The sequence below is a fragment of the Oncorhynchus clarkii genome, chromosome 13 (assembly GCF_045791955.1).
Source record: "Oncorhynchus clarkii lewisi isolate Uvic-CL-2024 chromosome 13, UVic_Ocla_1.0, whole genome shotgun sequence".
In the NCBI taxonomy this organism is placed as follows: Eukaryota; Metazoa; Chordata; class Actinopteri; order Salmoniformes; family Salmonidae; genus Oncorhynchus; species Oncorhynchus clarkii.
The window spans coordinates 36,913,040-36,936,874 of NC_092159.1; the positions used below are offsets into that span (position 1 = coordinate 36,913,040).

The 23,835-nt window shown below is 41.4% G+C and overlaps 1 protein-coding gene across 2 annotated transcripts; it reads left to right on the plus strand.

Moving 5' to 3' along the window:
• Nucleotides 1–11,391: 11,391 nt before the first annotated feature.
• On the plus strand, nt 11,392–23,259 carry LOC139364613 (MBT domain-containing protein 1-like). 2 transcript variants are annotated; one of them, XM_071101500.1, is made up of 17 exons: nt 11,392–11,569; nt 12,592–12,793; nt 13,015–13,148; nt 14,018–14,132; nt 14,360–14,442; nt 15,530–15,647; nt 15,944–16,078; nt 16,231–16,319; nt 16,555–16,789; nt 17,037–17,092; nt 17,195–17,299; nt 17,423–17,570; nt 17,744–17,826; nt 18,232–18,466; nt 18,925–18,996; nt 19,574–19,768; nt 20,012–23,259. In XM_071101500.1, exons 1-17 carry the CDS (start codon nt 11,549–11,551, stop codon nt 20,134–20,136), a joined length of 2,151 nt encoding a protein of 716 aa, XP_070957601.1. In that variant the 5' UTR covers nt 11,392–11,548; the 3' UTR covers nt 20,137–23,259. The 2 variants fall into 2 exon arrangements, 1 of the variants encoding a protein (XP_070957601.1); XR_011626488.1 differs by having other exon boundaries at nt 11,393–11,569; nt 19,115–19,768.
• The last annotated feature ends 576 nt before the right edge of the window (nt 23,260–23,835 follow it).

The window sequence follows — 23,835 nt, forward strand, 5'->3', positions numbered from 1 at the left end:
CTAGGCTGTGTAAGGGCTATTTGACCAATATTTTTTTTTTCACCTTCATTTAACCAGGTTGGCTAGTTGAGAACAAGTTCTCATTTGTAACTGAGACCTGGCCAAGATAAAGCATAGCAGTGTGAACAGACAACAACACAGAGTTACACATGGAGCAAACAATAAACAAGTCAATAACATAGTAGAAAAAAAAGAATCTATATACATTGTGTGTAAAAGGCATGAGGAGGTAGGCAATAAATAGGCCATAGGAGTGAATAATTACAATTTAGCAGATTAACACGGGAGTGATAAATGATCAGATGAACATGTGCAGGTAGAGATACTGGTGTGCAAAAGAGCAGAAAAGTAAATAAAATAAAAACAATCGGGTTGAGGTAGGTAAATTGGGTGGGCTATATAACGATGGACTATGAACAGCTGCAGCGATCGGTTAGCTGCTCAGATAGCAGATGTTTAAAGTTGGCGAGGGAGATAAAAGTCTCCAACTGCAGAGATTTTTGCAATTCGTTCCAGTCGCAGGCAGCAGAGAACTGGAAGGAAAGGCGGACAAATGAGGTTTTGGCTTTAGGGATGATCAGTGAGATACACCTGCTGGAGCGTGTGCTACGGGTGGGTGTTGCCATCGTGACCAGTGAACTGAGGTAAGGCAGAGCTTTACCTAGCAGACTTGTAGATGACCTGGAGCCAGTGGGTCTGGCGACGAACATGTAGCGAAGGCCAGCCGACTAGAGCATACAGTTCGCAGTGGTGGGTGGTATAAGGTGCTTTAGTGACAAAACGGATGGCACTGTGATAAACTGCATCCAGTTTGCTGAGTAGAGTATTGGAAGCTATTTTGAAGATGACATCGCCGAAGTCGAGGATCGGTAGGATAGTCAGTTTTACTAGGGTAAGTTTTGCGGCGTGAGTGAAGGAGAGTGATGGAGCACTACATAAGATAAATTGTAATAGTGAAAAAAATAGATACTGTATATATATATATATATACACTGCTCAAAAACATAAAGGGAACACTAAAATAACACATCCTAGATCTGAATTAATGAAATATTCTTATTAAATACTTTTTTCTTTACATAGTTGAATGTGCTGACAACAAAATCACACAAAAATTATCAATGGAAATCAAATTTATCAACCCATGGAGGTCTGGATTTTGAGTTACACTCAAAATTAAAGTGGAAAACCACACTACAGGCTGATTCAACTTTGATGTAATGTCCTTAAAACAAGTCAAAATGAGGCTCAGTAGTGTGTGTGGCCTCCACGTGCCTGTATGACCTCCCTAATACGCCTGGGCATGCTCCTGATGAGGTGGCGGATGGTCTCCTGAGGGATCTCCTCCCAGACCTGGACTAAAGCATCCGCCAACTTCTGGACAGTCTGTGGTGCAACGTGGCGTTGGTGGATGGAGCGAGACATGATGTCCCAGATGTGCTCAATTGGATTCAGGTCTGGGGAACGGGCGGGCCAGTCCATAGCATCAATGCCTTCCTCTTGCAGGAACTGCTGACACACTCCAGCCACATGAGGTCTAGCATTGTCTTGCATTAGGAGGAACCCAGGGCCAACCGCACCAGCATATGGTCTCACAAGGGGTCTGAGGATCTCATCTCGGTACCTAATGGCAGTCAGGCTACCTCTGGCGAGCACATGAAGGGCTGTGCGGCCCCCCAAAGAAATCTCACCCCACACCATGACTGACCCACCGCCAAACCGGTCATGCTGGAGGATGTTGCAGGCAGCAGAACGTTCTCCACGGTGTCTCCAGACTCAGTCACACCTGTCACATGTGCTCAGTGTGAACCTGCTTTCATCTGTGGCGAATTTGCCAATCTTGGTGTTCTCTGGCAAATGCCAAACGTCCGGTGTTGGGCTGTAAGCAGGCCCTCATACGTCAGGCCCTCATACCACCCTCATGGAGTCTGTTTCTGACCGTTTGAGCAGACACATGCACATTTGTGGCCTGCTGGAGGTCATTTTGCAGGGCTCTGGCAGTGCTCCTCCTGCTCCTCTTTGCACAAAGGCGGAGGTAGCGGTCCTGCTGCTGGGTTATTGCCCTCCTACGGCCTCCTCCACGTCTCCTGATGTACTGACCTGTCTCCTGGTAGCGCCTCCATGCTCTGGACACTACGCTGACAGACACAGCAAACCTTCTTGCCACAGCTCGCATTGATGTGCCATCCTGGATGAGCTGCACTACCTGAGCCACTTGTGTGGGTTGTAGACTCCGTCTCATGCTAACACTAGAGTGAAAGCACCGCCAGCATTCAAAAGTGACCAAAACATCAGCCAGGAAGCATAGGAACTGAGAAGTGGTCACCACCGTGAGAACCACTCCTTTATTGGGGGTGTCTTGCTAATTGCCTATAATTTCCACCTGTTGTCTATTCCATTTGCACAACAACATGTGAAATTTATTGTCAATCAGTGTTGCTTCCTAAGTGTACAGTTTGATTTCACAGAAGTGTGATTGACTTGGAGTTACATTGTGTTGTTTAAGTGTTCCCTTTATTTTTTTGAGCAGTGTATATACAGTGGGGCAAAAAAGTATTTAGTCAGCCACCAATTGTGCAAGTTCTCCCACTTAAAAAGATGAGAGGCCTGTAATTTTCATCATAGGTACACTTCAACTATGACAGACAAAATTAGAAAAAAAATCCAGAAAATCACCTTTATAGGATTTTTAATGAATTTGCAAATTATGGTGGAAAATAAGTAATTGGTCAATAACAAAAGTTTATCTCAATACTTTGTTATATACCCTTTGTTGGCAATGACAGAGGTCAAACGTTTTCTGTAAGTTCACAAGGTTTTCACACACTGTTGCTGGTATTTTGGCCCATTCCTCCATGCAGATCTCCTCTAGAGCAGTTATGTTTTGGGGCTGTTGCTAGGCAACACGGACTTTCAACTCCCTCCAAAGATTTTCTATGGGGTTGAGATCTGGAGACTGGCTAGGCCACTCCAGGACCTTGAAATGCGTCTTACGAAGCCACTCCTTCGTTACCCGGGCGGTGTGTTTGGGATCATTGTCATGCTGAAAGACCCAGCCACGTTTCGTCTTCAATGCCCTTGCTGATGGAAGGAGGTTTTCACTCAAAATCTCACGATACATGGCCCCATTCATTCTTTCCTTTACACGGATCGGTCGTCCTGGTCCCTTTGCAGAAAAAAATCCCCAAAGCATGATGTTTCCACCCCCATGCTTCACAGTAGGTATGGTGTTCTTTGGATGCAACTCAGCATTCTTTGTCATCCACGACGAGTTGAGTTTTTACCAAAAAGTTATATTTTGGTTTCATCTGACCATATGACATTCTCCCAATTTTCTTCTGGATCATCCAAATGCTCTCTAGCAAACTTCAGACGGGCCTGGACATGTACTGGCTTAAGCAGGGGGACACGTCTGGCACTGCAGGATTTGAGTCCCTGGCGACGTAGTGTGTTACTGATGGTAGGCTTTGTTACTTTGGTCCCAGCTCTCTGCAGGTCATTCACTAGGTCCGCCCGTGTGGTTCTGGGATTTTTGCTCACCATTCTTGTGATCATTTTGACCCCACAGGGTGAGATCTTGCGTGGAGCCCCAGATCGAGGGAGATTATCAGTGGTCTTGTATGTCTTCCATTTCCTAATAATTACTCCCACAGTTGATTTCTTCAAACCAAGCTGCTTACCTATTGCAGATTCAGTCTTCCCAGCCTGGTGCAGGTCTACAATTTTGTTTCTGGTGTCCTTTGAAAGCTCTTTGGTCTTGGCCATAGTGGAGTTTGGAGTGTGACTGTTTGAGGTTGTGGACAGGTGTCTTTTATACTGATAACAAGTTCAAACAGGTGCCATTAATACAGGTAACGAGTGGAGGACAGAGGCGCCTCTTAAAGAAGAAGTTACAGGTCTGTGAGAGCCAGAAATCTTGCTTGTTTGTAGGTGACCAAATACTTATTTTCCACCATAATTTGCAAATAAATTCATTAAAAATCCTACAATGTGATTTTCTGGATTTTCTTTCCTCATTTTGTCTGTCATAGTTGAAGTGTACCTATGATGAAAATTACAGGCCTCTCTCATCTTTTTTAAGTGGGAGAAATTGCACAATTGGTGGCTGACTAAATACTTTTTTGCCCCACTGTAATTGTAATGAGTAAAAATGTGCTAGCAACAAACATATAACACACACACAGTGTATTCAGAAAGTATACAAGACCCCTTGACTTTTTCCACATTTTGTTATGTTACAGCCTTATTCTAAAATATTGTTTTAATCCCACAATCTGCACACAATACCACATAATGACAAAGCAAAAACAAGTTTAGACATTTTTGCAATACCAAACCCCCCCAGAATTACCATATTTACATAAGTAAAGGCACACACCTGTCTATATAATGTCCCACAGTTAACAGTGCATGTCAGAGCAAAAACCAAGCCATGATGCTGCAGACATTTTTTGGTACCCTCCCACAGAGCTGTGCCTCGACACAATCCTGTCTTGATGATCTACGGGCAATTCCTTCGACCTCACGGCTTGGGTTTTTTCTGACATGCACTGTCAACTGTGGGACCTTATATAGACAGGTGTGTGTCTTTCCAAATCATGTCCAATCAATTTAATTTACCACAGGGGGACGCCAATCAAGTTGTAGAACTGTCTCAAGGATGTTCAATGGAAACAGGATGCACCTGAGCTCAATTTCGAAAGGGTCTAAATACTTGTAAATGTAAATATGGTATTTTTTTATTTATTTTTTCTTCTCATTTTTAATACATTTTCTATAATTTCTAAAAACCTGTTTTCGCTTTGTCATTATGGGGTATTGTGTGTAGATTGAAGAGGGAAAACATGTATTTAATCCATTTTAGAATAAGACTGTAATGTAACACAATGGAAAAAGTCAAGGGGTCTGAATACTTTCCAAATGCACTGTAAGCTAATTTGCGGTTTGTGAGTAGCCTAGTTTTATAATGGCCCGGGACATTGTTTATTTATCAATTGCTTCCTGCGAATTCACGACAGAAAAAAAACACCCAATTTTGCTCCAGTAAAATGGATCATATCTTTTGAACGGTTTGGGCTAGGGATACACGGTTTTCAGTAAAGTAATGGTGAAACCATGACAGTCACGAAGCTGTGCTCAGTTTTCCTCTATGGCATACTACTTAGTGTGTAAGTGATGCACCGTTATGGGAACCAATTTCAGACATACAGCCTGAAATTGTGCAATTCTTAGACCATCAAAAGGTTTTGGGCTGGATCAAATACATTTGGGGCTGTATCCCTGGAAGCCCAGGCCTAATGATGCCATTGTCCACAATAAAGCTCCACATCCAATTAAACACACATGAGTTTCATTGTAAATGTAGGGGCTATCAGACAGACAATAATGGGTCAATTACTTAAAATGTATGGCTTTACATTTGAATAATTGGGAATGTTTTATTCTGAATTGCAACCTCATATGATGACCTATATGTTATGGCCAAATTTGGGCCACTTGGTATAACATACAAGGAGATATTTTCTGTGTGCAGAATAATGTGAATCAGGAGGAATACAGATATACAGTCTTGCGTTGCCAGGATGAGTAATGTGTTGTGTCTTCCCACTGGGCACACACTGGTTGAATCAATGTTGTTTCCAAGTCATTTCAATGAAATTACCTTAAACCAAAGTGGAATAGACATTGACTTGACGTCTGTGCCCAGTGGGTTAATTCACATGGCTACTGGAACAATCAAACAATGTGAGAAAGACAGAAATCAATGTATCCCATACCTGTGATCAGGTCATAATGAGGAGGCTATACCAGGCTCATGTGTAGGGTTTCACTGTGCACGGTCTCGTAGCTGTGTAGGGTCTCGCAGCTGTACTCGCATAGCCAGAGTGCCAGTCTTTTTCTGCTCTGTTGTTGTCATGATGAATAAGACAAAAACAGAATTACACCCAGGCTAGTACTCATGCATAGGTCAGACATTTCCACTAGAACACACCCCTCCCTTAAGTAAATAGTGCCCAAATTACATGTCAGGAAGCTGCAGACACTATTTTGGAGTGACCAGCAGAAACATGGGTCTTCAAATATTGCTAGGTGACCCTGCCATATGGGTTCAAATCAAATGCCATTTGTCAAATGTTTCGTAAACAACAGGCATAGTCTAACAGTGAAATGCTTACTTACGGGCCTTTCCCAACAATGCAGAGAGAAAATAGAGAATCAATTTTAAAATAATAACATGGGGAATAAATACACGAGTAAAGATAACTTGCCTATATACCAGTGGTGTAAAGTGCTTAAGTAAAAATACTTTAAAGTACTACTTAAGTAGTTTTTTGGGGTATCTGTACTTTACTATTGATATTTTTGAACATTCCTGAAGAAAATAATGTACTTTTTACTCCATACATTTTCCCTGACACCCCAAAATACTTGTTACATTTTGAATGCTTAGCAGGACAGGAAAATGGTTGAATTAACGCACTTAAAGTGAAAATCCCTGGTAATCCCTACTGCTTCTGATCTGGCAGAATCACTAAAAACAAATGCTTTGTTGTTTTTTGTTTGTTTGTTTTTTAAAAAGGGCCACACTTCAACACTCAGACATAATTATTAACTATACGTTTACATTTGGTACTCAAGTATATTTATAACCAAATACTTTTTTACTTTTACTCATGTAGGATTTTACTGGGTGACATTTTCTATTTTTGGTATCTGTACTTCTACACAAGTATGACAATTGGGTACTTTTTCCACCACTGCTATTTACACAGGGTATCAGTACCGAGTCGATGTGCAAGGGTACAAGGTAATTGGGGTAGATATGTACATATAATTAGGGATAATGTGACTGGGCAACAGGATAGATAATTGTCACGTTCTGACCTTAGTTCTTTTGTTATGTCTTTGTTTTAGTATGGTCAGGGCGTGAGTTGGGTGGGTTGTCTATGTTTCTTTTTCTATGTGGTGTTTTTGTGTTTGGCCTGGTATGGTTCTCAATCAGAGGAAGGTGTTGTTAGTTGTTTCTGATTGAGAATCATACTTAGGTAGCCTTTTCCCATCTGTGTGGGGTGGGTGATTCTTTTCTGTTCGGTGTTTTTTCAGCACCATACAGGACTGTTCGTTTGTCGTTTTATTTGTTTTGTTCAGTGTTCAATTACTTTATTAAAAATATATGAACACTTACCACGCTGCGCATTGGTCCTCACCTTCTTCCACCGACGACCGTGACAATAATAAAAAGTACCAGCAGGATAAATGCAGATAGTCCTGATAGCTATTGGTTAACTATTTAGTCGTTTTATGGCTTGGGGGTAGAAGCTGTTCAGGGTCTTATTGGTTCCAGACTATTGCACCTCTTGCCGTGCGATAGTAGAGAGAACAGTCTATTCCCAAGATAAAAACTGTAATATATACTTTTTGAAATGATTTTTGAAGTTCTAGCATTAGTGTAGCTTTGGGCATTTGCTTGTGTATTCATCCAGCAAGGCCAAAGGTAATCTTCTCTACAGTGGTAAGTTTTCCTCTGCCTGGCTAAAGCTGGTTATATAGGCCTATAGGTTTGCCGGTTCTTTGCTGCATCGGGCACTTCCTTATTACTTCACTACTCTGTTGCAAACTAAATGGAAAGTTTTGGCCACTGGGTGTTGAGCCATGCAACTCAGAAGGGTCAACACTGCAAATATTGACTCTTTGCATCAACTTCATGTCATTGTCAAAAATGCCTTTGACAATTATAAAATGCTTGTGATTATACTTCAGTATTCCATAGTAACATCTGACAAAAATATCTAAAGACACTGAAGCAGCAAACTTTGTGGAAATTAATATTTGTGTCATTCTCAAAACTTTTGGCCACGACTGTATATAGTGTATGTCTGTACTAGCATGGACATTTTGGTAATTATATGAAATGCAATATATTTCTGAATGATTACCCTGTGTATCCTATAAATCAATTCATAAAGAAATAAGGCAGAGATTGGGAGAGGGGTCTGAAAAAGTTGAAGACTTTAAGTATCCCTTTGAGAACAGTCAAGAATTAAGCAGTCTATCATCCTAGACACAGTAGATCATGCCAGCATCACTTTTTCAAGACCTCTGCAATCCGCTCTGGCAGGCTGTCAATTAACTTCTGGGCCACATCCTGACTGATGGTAAGCCAATTCTTGCAAAATCAATGCTTGGAGTTTGTCAGAATTTGTGGGTTTTTGTTTGTCCACCTGCTTATTGAGGATTGACCACAAGTTCTCAATGGGATCAAGGTCTGGGGAGTTTCCTGGCCATGGACCCAAAATATTGATATTTTGTTCCCCAAGCCACTTAGTTATCACTTTTGCCTTATGGCAAGGTGCTCCATCATGCTGGAAAAGGCATTGTTAGTCACCAAAGTGTTCTTGGATGGTTGGGAAAAGTTGCTCTCTGAGGATGTGTTGGTTCCATTCTTTAATCATGGCTATGTTCTTAGGCAAAATTGTGAGTGAGCCTACTCCCTTTGGCTGAGAAGCAACCCCACACATGAATGGTCTCAGGATGCTTTACTGTTGGCATGACACAGGACTGATGGTAGTGCTCACCTTGTCTTCTCCGGACAAGCTTTTTTCCAGATGCCCCAAACAATCAGAAAGGGGATTCATCAGAGAAAATGACTTTACCCCAGTCCTCAGCAGTCCAATCCCTGTACCTTTTGCAGAATATCACAGTCCGTGATGTTTTTCCTGGAGAGAAGTGGCTTCTTTGCTGCCCTTCTTGACACCAGGCCATCCTCCAAAAGTCTTTGCCTCACTGTGCGTTGTCGTGGAAATTTCTTGTATTTACCAAATCATGAGTCACACACAAGTCAGAGTTATCATAAATCTTTAATTATATGAGCTCCATCACAACCCTGTGACTCTCAGATCAATTCAGTGTCTATAAATGAATTCTCTGAGAGTCCTTACACATTGCAACTGAGATCCTTTATAGCAAAGACACACATAGCCAGACAGCATTGGCCATAAATTATCGTTCAGCTTTGTCTCCTAAACTATGTTATTTTCTCGCTCTCAGAACCATAAAACAAAACCTATTAACAGGCATATATCAAATACCCCCTCCTTGACAAGATCACATAGACACAGTGACTGGCACACAGACATTGTGGAGCCAAGAGATAATTGATTTAAAAGATATGTTTACATATGAACACAAGCTTGACCCCTCCCCTCTCTGCGGCCCAAATAACTTAGTCCTGACAGAGAACAGATAACTGCAAATGGCCACCACTATAGTACAACAAGATACATTCTGATGAGAAGTAACTCATAAGCATATCATGAAAATAAAACATCTTATCTATGTTACCCAACTAATTCTGATTATTCCCCAACAGCGTGCAGATGCACTCACACCTGCCTGCTGCCATTCCTAAGCAAGCTCTGTACTGGTGGTGCCCCAATCCCGCAGCTGAATCAACTTTCGGAGACGGTCCTGGCACTTGCTGGACTTTCTTGGGCAACCTGAAGCCTTCTTCACAACAATTGAACCGCTCTCCTTGAAGTTCTTGATGATCCGATTAATGATTGATTTAGGTGCAATCTTACTGGCAGCAATATCCTAGCCTGTGAAGCCCTTTTTGTGCAAAGCAATGATGATGGCATGTGTTTCCTTGCAGATGACCATGGTTGACAGAGGAAGAACAATGATTCCAAGCACCACCCTCCTTTTGAAGCTTCCAGTCTGTTATTCGAACTCAATCAGCATGACAGAGTGATCTCCAGCCTTGTCCTTGTCAACACTCACACCCGTGTTAATGAGAGAATCACTGACATGATGTCAGCTGGTCCTTTTGTGGTAGGGCTGAAATGCAGTGGAAATGTTTTTTGGGGATTCAGTTCATTTGCATGGCAAAGAGGGACTTTGCAATTAATTGCAATTAATTTGATCACTTTTCATAACATTCTGGAGTATATGCAAATTGCCATCATACAAACTGAGGCAGCAGACTTTGTGAAAATTAATATGTGTGTCATTCTCAAAACTTTTGGTCACGACTGTATACAAACATATGTGGACACCCCTTCAAATTAGTTTATTTGGCTATTTCAGCCACACTTGTTCCTGACAGGGATATAAAATTGAGCACACAGCCATGCAATCTCCAAGGACAAACATTGGCTGTAGAATGGCCCATACTGAAGAGTTCTGTGACTTTCAACATGGCACCGTCACAAAATGGCACCTTTCCTCCAAGTCAGTTTGTCAAATTTCTGCCCTGCTAGAGCTGCCCCGTTCAACTGTAAGTGCTGTTATTGTGAAGTGGAAACGTCTCGGAGCAACAATGGCTCAGCCAAAAAGTGGTAGGCTACACAAGCTCGCAGAACGGGACTGCCGAGTGCTGAAGTGTGCAGAACATAAAAATCGCCTGTCCTTGGTTACAACACTCACTACCGAGTTCCAAACTGCCTCTGGAAGCAACGTCAGCACAACTGTTCATTGGGAGCTTCATGAAATGGATTTCCATGGCCGAGCAGCCGCACACAAGCCTAAGATCACCATGCACAATGCCAAGCCTCAGCTCGAGTGGTGTAAAACTCGCCGCTATTGGACTCTGGAGCAGTGGGAACGCTTTTTCTGGAGTGATGAATCACGCTTCAACATCTGTCAGTCCGACAGATTAATCTGTTTGGAGGATTCCAGGAGAACGCTACCTTCCAAATACATATCGCCGACTATAAAGTTTGGTGGAGGAGGACTAATGGTCTGGGGCTGTTTTTCAATGTTCGGGCTAGGCCCCTTAGTTCCACTGAAGGGAATTTTTAACACGACAGTATAATATGACATTCTAGATTATTCTGTGCTTCTAATTTTGTGGCAACAGTTTGGGGGAGGCCCTTTCCTGTTTCAGCATGACAATGCCCCCATGCACAAGTGAGGTCCATACAGAAATGGTTTGTCGAGATCGGTTTGGAAGAACTTGACTGGCCCGCACAGAGCCCTGACCTCAACCCCATAGAAAACTTTTGGAATGAATTGGAACGCAGTCTGCGAGCCAGGCCTTATCGCCCAAAATCTGTGCCCAATCTCACTAATGCTCTTGTGGCTAAGTGGAAGCAAGTCCCTGCAGCTGTGTTCCAACATCTAGTGGAAAGCCTTCCCAGAAGAGTGGTGCTATAACAGCAGCAAAGTGGGGACCAACTCCATATTAATGCCCATAATTTTGGAATGAAATGTTCGACGAGCAGGTGTCGACATACTTTCAGCCATGTAGTGTATTTACTTTGATGCATTTTACTGTACGTATGTGCATACAGTACAGTAGATGGCGGTAAAATACTTTCACTTGGCTAAACCTGCATGCTAAATAGATGAAGAAGAATTTCTTGCCCAATTGGCAAAAATCGTCTGTACTCCGCGCCTGCGCGTTTGAAAAAATGATAATGTTGTTGATATGCTATGCTAGCTAGCTAGTGGAGTTGTTTTTGCATATTAGGTTACCATTAACTTTACTCTCTTCACTGTCTCGCCACTGTATCAAGATAAACCCGAAAACGCTCCGCATGAAGGGCTGATGGAAAACGCAAGAGATACGGTGAGCGCTATTATTGTGTTCTGTGTCAATCTCTGGTGTAGTCTTATTTCCCCTTTCTTTGTTGTGGTTGTCAGACTGCAGCAGCTAGTTTAGCTAGCTAGGCTAGGCAGTAGTAGTGCCAGATAGTTACTGTAGCTGCAGAAAATAAAACAGACAGCTTTATTCCAGCATTGCCTGCCTTTCAATTGTTTTATAAAGCTAGCCGTTGTTGGCATGCTGTTGTGCTGCTTCTTCAACAATCCTCCCAACATTCTAGGGCAGCTTGAATAACGGGCAAGATCCAGCAGCTACCATTAACGTTACGTTAGCTGGCGAGCAAACAATTGAAAGAAGGCAGGTCCGTCATATTAAATAGACCGCACTGCAGTGATTTTTGCCGCTGTATTGGGGCCTCTTGCAGACTTTAATTCCTGGGGATATCAGGTCATGAGCCAGTGCGTGCAGCTGTCATTTCAATGTTGTGCTTTGGCAACAGAGGTTTCTGAATAGAAAGGGGGCGGTGCACCATCGATGACATTAGCTATCTGTTACTGCAGTGCAAAGTGTTTGTCATGTAGCGTATGTTGTCGCTGTTTTGATCACTGAGAACAGACTTGTTTTAGTGTGGAAATGGTAAGTGAGCTACCACCAGATATGTGGTGGTGGGTGTTACAGGTTATAATTGGTTAACATGTTGAGCTCTGAGCAATTTCCATGTTGGTTCAAAATGCAATGCTATTCATAGATTCATTAATTGATATGTAGCTATTGAATTGACATGTTATACTTTCAAAGTCCCCTTCACTCTTCATTCTGTCCGTGTTGCATGGAGACATTGCACATAGGCTACATATGCTCTTGGACCTCTATATGTAGGCTTATCTAACAAGGTTTATGGATGCAGTGATTGCTTTTCCTTTATCAGAAAAAAATGATCAGCAGTAGGTTATCATGCAAAGCAACCACCTGTCGTGGCATGCGGGTAAGTGAGACTGCATTGACTGCGCTGTGCTAGCACTAGCTGACACAATCCTCTCCTATAGGCTGAACGGACTGTTCGTTCAGAAAGGAGGAGGCGGGACTCGTTTGGGATGTTCGATGGCTATGACAGCTGCAGTGAGGATTCCAGCAGTAGCTCGAGCTCAGAGGACAGTGATGAAGAGGTTCCCTCCCTCCCTGCCAGCCTGCCCATCATCAAGACCAACGGCCAGGTCTACACCTACCCCGATGGGAAGGCAGGAATGGGTTAGTAGTACTGTGACTGCCTCTGCCCATTGAACATAATTGCTGATGGTGTTATTACAGGGTTGAATTGAGATTTTAGCATTCTATTATATGGCCATCTCTTCGACTGAACAGTACTCACACCTCGGTATCCCTCCGTGTGTGTATATACATATATGTGTATATATGTGTGTGTGTGTGTGTGTGTGTGTGTGTGTGTGTGTGTGCTTCACTCTCCTCAGCCACCTGTGAGATGTGTGGGATGGTGGGAGTGAGAGATGCTTTCTACTCCAAAACCAAGCGCTTCTGCAGTGTATCCTGTTCAAGGAGTTACTCATCCAACTCTAAAAAAGCCAGCATACTGGCCAGATTGCAGGTAACATGCAAACTGCACTAAGTCTACTTCTATTGTCCTTGTATAACCATCTTTTTTTTTTTTAAGTTCAATTGACATTGAAAAGGTGTGAAAACGGGTTGTGTTTATTTAATTTGAATTGCTTCCTCTGTGTCATCCTCTATGTATCTATAAGTAGCTATGTTTTCATTAACTGGTCCAGTGATTTTTGTTGTTGTTGTTGACATTTAGAAAGTCTGTATAGAAAATAGATGCAACAGTTGCCTGCTACAGTTTCCATCTTGTCGGTTAAAAACGTCTGGACGTAATGACGTTACACCAAAAAAAGAATACAGATGAAGTGGTTAAAGTGTTAACATGAACCTTTTAGGCAAATAGAGCATTAATAAATTGCTGACAGGCTATATGCCCTCCCACCTATGTGTTTCATGTCTCAGGTATCCCGCGAAAGCCAGCATGGATATACTGCAATAATTTACTAATATTTGTCATATTCTAATAATTATCATGTTCCAATGTATTGCAACGGTGAACATTTTAATTTGTCAGCAATGGATATTTAGAATTAAATGTTGAGTGGATCGTTTTTGTTAGGGCTACGTGACGACATCATGTGCCCCACGAACATTCAAAATGATTTGGCAATCCTTTTTTCAAAAAACAGTTTCCATCATAATTTGTCACAATAAAGAAAGTTTAGACAACAAAAAAATCCATCCCAGTCGAACTGATACAAATGTCGTTGATCTTTAGAAAATGTATTCTATAATCTGCTGTTTCCTCTACACACATCGCAATGATTTCTTTTGTCGAATAAACCTTGGACAAGGGAAACCTGCCTGGCTTGTATGGTTCTTCTTCTCTCTCTCTCAATATTATTATTTTCAAAGGGTAAACCACCAACGAAGAAGGCTAAAGTATTACAGAAGCAGCCTCTCATGGCGAAGTTGGCTGCCTATGCCCAGTACCAAGCCAACCAACAGAATCAAGTCAAGTCAAAAACAGGTAAGTTCCACGCAAAAGTCCATGACACGTGAAATGCATTTATTACCAATTACAAATGACAACAATGACAAATGACTACAGTATAGGTGCAACAGTCTTTAAGGATGATTCTACTAGGACTAGATTGAGCTCATGTCTTTCTCACTGCAAACAAAGAAGGTGATGATAATAAGGTAGTCGACTTTTGTTATCTATATCTCCCATGACGATACTTGTGGTGGTTGCAGTGATTCCTGTGAAAGGCTTTGATTGGGGACGCTACATAGGCACCGGCGACATTAACGGGGCACCTGTCGGCTGTTTCAAACACGTAAGCAACGCTCAGCTCAAACACTCCAAGGGGTTGCTGATGAAAAGTGACAGTCAGAACATGTAGACACAGCCAATGTGGTATATCTTAACTGACATTGTACTTTTTAAAGTAGAGATCACGCTCAGTGGATGAAAGATGCAAGCGTCTATGGTTTCCTCTCATGATGAGTGCTTATTAAGGGACTAATATTACAATAAATACAAAGTAATTGAATTTCAGCTTGCGCCTTTCTTGTTTGCTATAAAGAAGTAGATTCTTCTAGATATTAGAATGTGTTGATTTGTAACCCTGTCAGACTTTTTTAATGCTCCAGTACAACGAAACTCAACAGCGCAAGTATGTTAGAATATACACTACCGTTCAAAAGTTTGGGGTCGCTTAGAAATGTCCTTGTTTTTGAAAGAAAAGCACTTTTTTAAATTGTTTTATTTAAAATAACATCAAATTGATCAGAAATACAGCGTAGACATTGTTAATGTTGTAAATGACTATTGTAGCTGGAAACGGGTGTTTTTGTAATGGAATATCTACATAGGCATACAGAGGCCCATTATCAGCAACCATCACTCCTGTGTTCCGATGCCACGTTGTGTTAGCCAATCCAACTTTATCATTTTAAAAGGCTAATTGATCATTAGGCAGTCTTTTAAAATGATAAAGTTGGATTGGCTAACACAACGTGCCATTGGAACACAGGAGTGACGGTTGCTGATAACGGGTCTCTGTATGCCAATGTTGATATTCCATAACAAAAACAGCCATTTTCAGCTACAATAGTCATTTACAACATTAACAATGTCTATGCTGTATTTCTGATCAATTTGATGTTATTTTAATGGACAAAAGAATAGTTTTTCTTTCAAAAACAAGGACATTTCTAAGTGACCCCCAAACTTTTGAATGGTAGTGTATCTCATCCCTATTGAGCCATCAAACAGTGAGATGAAAACAAAATAGTTTTTGTTGTTTTTTACATTATTGAAGCTGCACTAATTGTGAGGATAGGTGACAATGAAGAATATTAGCTTGCCATGATGAGTTTGGTTGTTTTAACAGCTGTCCTTTTGTCTTCTCTGCCTTTTAGGTTCCCATGGGAACTTCCTGGGGTGACCTTGCAGAAGGGGTGAGGGTAGAGGTGCCCAATACAGACAGCGGCCTGCCAATGAAGGTGTACTGGATAGCAGGAGTTATCAAATTAGCAGGTAACAAAGCAGTCCCAGAGAATCCTCTTCACTCTAAAATGCACCTGATTGGATTCATAGATGACGGTGTACTTTCTCTGCATTCATTGTTTTCATCAAACTCTGTTTACACACAGACATGTTACACATAGACGTAGCCTACACACAATGCTTGGAAACATAGATTCTTCTCTCAACCACAATACTCCTATGATTTAGATTTGTAATGGTATTTCAGGGAAAAAAAAAGAATCTGAAAATCACAAGTAAGGTTCAGTGGTTTCCCTCATTTTAAAACATTGTGTTTCTCTCTGAAGGCTTTAAGGCACTGCTACGGTACGAGGGGTTTGATGGTGACTCTGGCAGGGATTTCTGGTGTAACATCTGTGTCCCTGACATCCACCCGGTGGGGTGGTGTGCAGCAGGAGGAAAGCCCCTGGTTCCTCCCAAGTGTAAGACTAACAGAGGGAATAGTACTGTACTTTGTTTTGCCAAGATAAGGATGTAGGCTGTGCTGCAAGTGTTGAGTCATTTATCATTTCTGACCGGTTTGAGAGAATCATTTCTAATCTTTGCCAAATGTTGTCTGACTGTTTCACCTTAGCCATTCAGCACAAGTGCACCAACTGGAAAGCGTTTCTTGTGAAATGCCTAACAGGAGCAAAGACTCTACCTATTGATTTCTCCACCAAGGTGAGCTACAACTCTACATCACAAGACACTCCAACACCTCACTCATAGTACAAACATGCATCAAATATCAATGTGAGAAGATGAATATGCTTGTATTATTTCCACAAATGCAACACTAATAACCTTCTGGCACTACCAGTACAAACATGCGTTATTGTAGAGTGACATATTCTACAATGCCTAACAGGATTGTCAAATAACCTTGTAGAATCCTCACCTCCTCACCCTTCCCCAGGTGCAGCAGAGCATGCAGTTCCCTTTTAAGAAGCTGATGCGTGTGGAGGTGGTGGATAAGACTCACCTGTGCCGGACGCGGGTGGCCCTGGTAGAGCAGGTGATTGGAGGTCGGCTTCGGCTCGTCTACGAGGAGTGCGAGGACGGCTCGGACGACTTCTGGTGCCACATGTACAGCCCACTGATACACAGCATCGGCTGGTCCCGAGGCATCGGACACCGCTTCAAGAGATCTGGTCAGTGACATAGTGGGGAGGGCACACGGGACTAGGCACGTGGGACTTACACATAAGGGTAAAGATTTGCTCGGGGTCTAAGGATCCTGAAAAGTTCAACATGGATGAAACACTTACAGGCACTTTAAGATTCTAGTTGTTTCAGTATGATTTATATTGAGTTTTAGGGTTTGATTGTTGTCCATTAATGACGAATGCTCTTTCTTTATTTTGGTGTTTCAAACGCATGTTGATATTATTGTTTCAGATGTTTCAAAGAAACTTGATGGCCAAGTAGATGCCCCAGGACAGCTTTTTGTGAAGGTGAGTTCAAATAAAGGTTTCAATCTGCCACTTGACTCCGGTGATTCACAGATCTTTCTGGTCTCTGACATTTTGTTTGATACGTGGCACAATCTCTCTCAGGTGAAGGATGTTGACCAGAGCGGGGAGTGGTTTAAAGATGGCATGAAGCTGGAGGCTATTGACCCTCTGAATCTATCAGCTATTTGTGTTGCTACTGTCAGAAAGGTAAGCCTCATAATCGTGATGAGAAATATGACTGACAGAGAAATGAGGGAAATAAAAGACAAATGAGCTTGCACATGTAACAGATTTGTACACATTCACGCTCCCTGCCTTCTCTTCCTCCAGGTCTTGGCGGATGGATACCTCATGATTGGAATTGATGGTTCCGAGGCGACTGATGGTTCTGACTGGTTCTGCTATCACTCCACCTCTCCCTCTATCTTTCCTGCTGGATTCTGTGAAATCAACACAATTGAACTCACCCCTCCACGTGGTACATACTGAATTACATTACATTGTGTGGTAAAAGCATAATCACAATTGTCTATTTGAGTTTATTTGTAGTATCAAGAGAGTGCACACCACTGATTCTTACCTCAGTGGCTATTTCAATTGGCCAGCCAGTTGCTGTTACTTGTAGCCTCAATAAGTAAGTCTTTTCTGCAGGGTACACAAAACTCCCATTCAGATGGTTTGACTACCTCAGGGAAACGGGTTCAGTGGCAGCTCCGGTGAAGCTCTTTAACAAGGTAACCTTGTTCAGCTTTTGGTCTGCTAGCTATTTTGCCTGTTAGTTCGTTTTGGCTCTTTTACTTTTGTTCTCAGTCTGTTAGTTGGACTGAATTTGTTGTCAAAACCAACTACTTGCTTGTCTTGAGTAACACTTTACATTTTTTCACCTGCTGGATTTCATCTATTTGAAGTTTGATTGTTTTTGCACTTTGGCTTTTTTAAATTGCTTGATTTCTCTCAGTAGTGTAGGTGTCACAGGATATTCGTCCGAATAAGGATGACCAAGCGCATCTGAGTGCAGTGAAGTTGAGAAAGACTAGTAGCCCACCAATGTACAACGTCATATGCTTGTATTTGTAGTGTTATGAGAAATTCCCTGAGTCCACCAGCTGAATGTCCCCTTCTCTTTCTTGACTCTGAAGGAAGTTCCAAACCATGGGTTCCGCCCTGGCATGAAGCTGGAGGCTGTGGACCTGATGGAGCCCCGGCTGGTGTGTGTTGCCACAGTGACACGTATTGTACATAGACTGCTGCGCATCCATTTTGACGGCTGGGAGGACGAGTATGATCAGTGGGTGGACTGTGAATCACCTGACCTCTACCCTGTGGGCTGGTGTCAGCTGACTGGCTACCAGCTACAGCCACCAGCTGTGCTCGGTGAGTTTTATTGGGATTTTTCAGCGTTTATTCACAAAGATAAAGATGGACCAAAGATACATTTTCGTAGTGCAATGTCTGAACTCGTTCTAGTCTAGCCCCAAATAACCTTTTGGAAAACAAAGTCAGATTTTTCATTAGGGTCATCCAAATGACCTTGACTGTAATCTCCCAAATAGCCAAAACTACCAATACAGGTGGAACTGCTTTGACCCTGCCAATAAATGCAAAACAAAAACAACCAAGAGAAACAGTCAAAACATCAAACTTCATTTAACCAAAACACAGAAACCTTCAGATAACCAAAACACTGCGACTTTAACACAAACCTTTAATTTGAAACGTAATGTAGGACAAATGAGCTAAAGCATTGGCTTTTTTTGAACGAGTTGAGACGAGCTGTGCTGCACGAATGTATGAATGAATGAGTTGTTCTCCGGTTTGTGTTTTTTTTTCAGCCTCTAGAGAGCTCCCTCTGAGTGTGACAAAGCAGAAGAAGAAATCCCAGCAGTACAAAGGCCAAAAGAAAAGTAGGTCATCCATCCCCTCATTTTGCCCCCTCCCCCTCTCGTTACTGCCCCTGTGCTTCCCCTGTTACTACCTCCTCCCATGCACACTCCCCTTTCCCTCTTTCTTTCTCTATTTAAGGGCAAAGCTGCACTCGCCACGGCTCGTCACGATTCTTGCTCTGCGGGCATCTCTATTCACACCAACACAGAGCATTGAAACCAAGTCAAAACTCTCCTACACCGGATTAATTTTCACACCAGTGTGAAGCTGTTATTAGAGAATTAGACCTCAGGCTAAAGAAAAATCTTCATTGCCTGCAATAAAAGACAAATTATTTGATTATGTAGATATTTTTATGGTATGCTTGGTTTTTATATGTTCATTCAGTCTTTGTTAGTCATGCCGGACATTACATCAAGCTTTTCCTGAATAACTTAGATTTCTAAGACATTTTTACCTAGATTGGAATATTTAAATTTGACTTTATGGATGATTAGTAACACTTAAGTAGCCACACGTCAAAAGAGCAAAGGCATAAGAAACATGAAAGTAACAGAAGAGCTGATCAACCATTTTACCCTTTGTCTTGGTTTTTAGAGAGGAAGATCCCCATTGGTAAGAGACCAGTGAGTTTGTCGGGGGTGGTATTGAGTGGAGTGCCCCAGAGGAACCTATCTGGAGATGAGAACATGACCCCGCCAGACTACCCATCTCCTCCCACGCCAGCATCTGCCTCTGGGACTGCACAGCCTCCCTCGGCAGCCCAGGAACTCAGCCCCAATGGAAAGCCAGGTAACCTAAACCAACCCGCTAACTGAACTCAAATTAGAAACCCATGTTAAGCCTGGTAGTTGGGTAGGGATGTCCTCTACTGAAAGAGAATGGTGTAGTAGGTCAAGTACTCTACCCCATCTCAACATCAACAATCTTGAACAAGGCAACTTATTTTCTCCGTTATCTCCTGAGTTTTACAATTCATCCTCTCCTTCCTATTTATTTTCATACTTCTATACTGGCCCTCTTTCCTTTCCCAAGGGGTGACGCTGCAGCTGAAGGAGGAGGTTCAGGAGGCAGACGAGTTCACCTTCCCGCAGGGCACAGCCTCCGACCTGGAGAGCAATGGCTCCGGCGACAGCTACTACATCAAGCAGGAGACCTGAGCCTCCGTGGGGCACTGCTGCAGGAGAGCCAGTCCCCTCCCTCTCCCTCCACAGCACCAGAGACCATGGGCCCTGGGTGGCATCCCCACAACATTAACATGGAAGGTCACCAGGGGGCTTCAAGCTGTGCCCATAGAGACTTGGGACAGAGCGACTCAAAGACTAGTTCCAAACAGACAGCGCAAACGGGGAGAGGAGTGTAGAGAATAAAGGGAAAAAGAGAGGTGCGTGAACGACAATAACTTTATGTTTCAGTTCAGTTTTTTGTACTTCAACAAAAAAAAAAACTTTTTAACGATTTTTTTTCTAATCCGATATCTTTTTGTGCATCTCTCGTATTCGTTACATTGAGGTAGGGTAATCTTTCGATGGATAAACTGTGTGATGTTTGTGTATATATAACAGGGTGTATGTATGTATGTAGGTATTGAATGGACTAAACCTTACTGGTATAAAACAATCACTCAGATATAAAGTAGAAACACCACCAATCAGCTTCATACCAGTTCCGCACATTCAACTAAGATTTGAGCAGTTTACCACATTCTCTGGATCTTGCGTTCCATTTGTGTGATAGCCAATAATGACTTACAGCTATCACTGGGACATTAGTGGGAGAATGTGGGAGAGCCCCAAATCTTCAGTTGACCCTTTTCTATCACTATATTTACCATGCCTTATTTAAAATATGTTTACAAATATTACTCCTCTTGGCCAGCTGATTGCAGGCAATTTTTTTGTCAAATCTAAACAATTCTACTCTTATGAAAAACAGGTCATTCACTGTGGTAATATTTAGTTCTATCACAGTTTACTACACAATGATATGCAAACCTTGACTCTTGTGTCAAGTAATGGAGATCTATGTGAAATGTTTTATATCTAACATATAGCATTATTCTACATGAATTATGTCATAATTCAGAGCGATACTATAAATATGAGTAGAGGAAATATTCAAGTCACTGTAATATTCGGGCTGTGTTTCATCAGTACCATCAACAACATGAGAAACGTTTTATCTAAATAGAGAATTTACTGTCTTTGTAAAAGAAAAACTTCATAATAATGCTGTTTGCTCTACCTCTTTTAGAACTTTTAATGTAATCTCCTGTTGCAAGGTTTTCAGATTCTGGTCAAACCACACGTAAAGGTGACTTTTCATTACAATTTAAATCACTTTGACGGCTATGTGTGCATATTTCCTAGTAAGTGATTGGTAGGCCTGGGCTAAATTGTCATACTCACTGACTCATGATCATACATTTTATTCATAGGCCATCCTTTCATTGGGAGATATTAAATGAATGTCAATATTGATTTATAAAACAAAATATATCACATTAAATGTGTATTTATGAACAAAGTATGCAGTATATAACAGAGCCAATTTACAAACATGATATGGTGATTTATTTTGTGCCATATGAGAAATTAAAGAGGGATTATAATTTACATACTATATATACTAACGACTGCACTCCGTTGTCTTACTTTATATACCAGTAAGGTTGACAATTTACTCTCAGGAAATCTTAGCGTATTGTATTATAGGCTTCTTCTTCGTTGTTAAGGTTATTGAGAACGGTGTTGTCATTGGCTGTTGGCATGCTGAAATTAGACTTCAGAGATTGATGTGGTCAACATTATTAATAAAAATGTGTTTAGTCCAAGATCGGTCTTAAAGTAAATGTGTCACTTGGTAAACCATCTCACTAATGTAGAGAGACCTATTTGATTGTGATACAAGGTCCCATTTTAAGTGGATTTGTCATATATTCTGTCTCTAGAGGTAGGATTACCCTTCTGTGTGTCACTGTTTGATAATGTGTAGGTGTTTGGTTTGAACTTTTCTTTTTTTTGCAAAAATGTTCAGTTAAATGTTAGCTCTGTCGATTTGTCTTACTGTTGTTACTGTATGTTTCAATGTCTGGTCCTGAGTGAAACTCAAACTAGTATTACAGTCTCAATGAAAATGTACATTTTACTGGTGTAAACCAGCTCAGGTGACCTTGGTGATGCCAAAGATTGCCTAAGGTCACTGTCAAGCAATAACGTCTTATCACAGTACTCTCCTAACGTTACATTTTATCCTAATGTCATAATAATGAACAAGGTTTGACAGGCACACGGTAGCTAAATATATGGTACAGAGGCATATCTGTTGCAAATGCTCCCAATTTCACCCTACATTAGGTTTGGGAGACAGTGAGATCATAAGCTTTTAGCTGTACTTTCACTCAAACTTCAGACTGTGCATCAAAGACCGAATGGTGGAAATATACATGACATTATGTTAATATATGGCATGACTGTTTTGAGGCGACAAACATTGTCTCCGTCGTCCTTGTAACACAAATGTTAGACACGAGAATTCATGGTATTTGAATGAAGAAAATAATAAACGCACAAATGGACTCAATATAGGGCTACACTGTTCTGATCATGACGTTCATTCATTTCAAATGCATTATTTCATCAATATTATAATCAATATCAAAGAACAAGACTATAGGGTGTGTTTGTTAAAACCAAAATATGTGCATGCAGCAGTGTGAACATCATCTCCTGTGCTTAACTAGTTGGTCTTGGTTTATGTGTAACTGTTGGTCTTTGCACTAAAACAGGTCTGTGTGTGTGTGTATGTGTGCTTGTTTCTATTGTGAAACCTGTTCATCATATTGTCTTTGTATTCTGGTGCTATATACATATATTTGATAAAGTCATAACCTTTTAAGAATGAAATGATTTTCAGAAACTGTGACCATAGTGGAGAAATGCAGTTCTCTTCTCTTATTTTGGATACAACTATAATGAAAGATTTGTAATGAATTAACTGTCAAAACACAAAAATCTTCATCCAAGTATATAGTTTTTGTTCCTTGGTTTCCATGGTAAATGTGCTGTGAACAAAAGTTTAGAAAATATGTATTTGAAGATATTTAATGTTTACTTTCATTTAATATTTTTAATGAATCTTGCAGCATGTTTGTGGAAAAAGCATTAATGTAAAATAAATTATTCACAACTTTTTTTTACACTGCATAAAAGTACAGTATTGAGAAGCTAGTGTCCATTTTGTTAACCACACTATTAAATTTATACTTTGGGATTGATGTCCTTTATCTCCTTCCCCAGAGTCAGATGAACTCCTAGATACCATTTGTGTGTGTGTCCAGTAGGAAGGAAGTTACAGGTTGTTTTGTGAGCCAGCACTATGACTGGAAATCTATGGGATCTGCTAGCATGCTATGACTGGATGCTTTTACCACCAAGCCGTAAGAGTCCTGAACATCAAATCAAATGGCTACGCAGACTATTTGCATTAGTAGACAAAAGGGCCTCCCAAAATATTGTCAAGATGTAAAGTAGCGTTTCACAATGAATGCATTTAATCTGGATTTAAATGGAGTGCCCTCAAATCACAGATTCACACCTGAAACTCCAGGTGGGTGCAATTAAGGGAGAAGACCAAACCAGCAGGCTCCAAACCTCAGGGTGAGTTGAATACCCCTGCTGTAGTGAACGTTAAATGTTAACCAATGTAGCATAGGGCAACGGCCGGCGTCGACAACTGGTGTATTGTCAAGTAACATCCAGAACGCAGTTAATAGCTTACCATTTCAATACAAATATTTTCTGCACAACTGTTGCCCAAACAGGCCCAAGTTAATGTCTACCAAAACATCCCATCAGGCA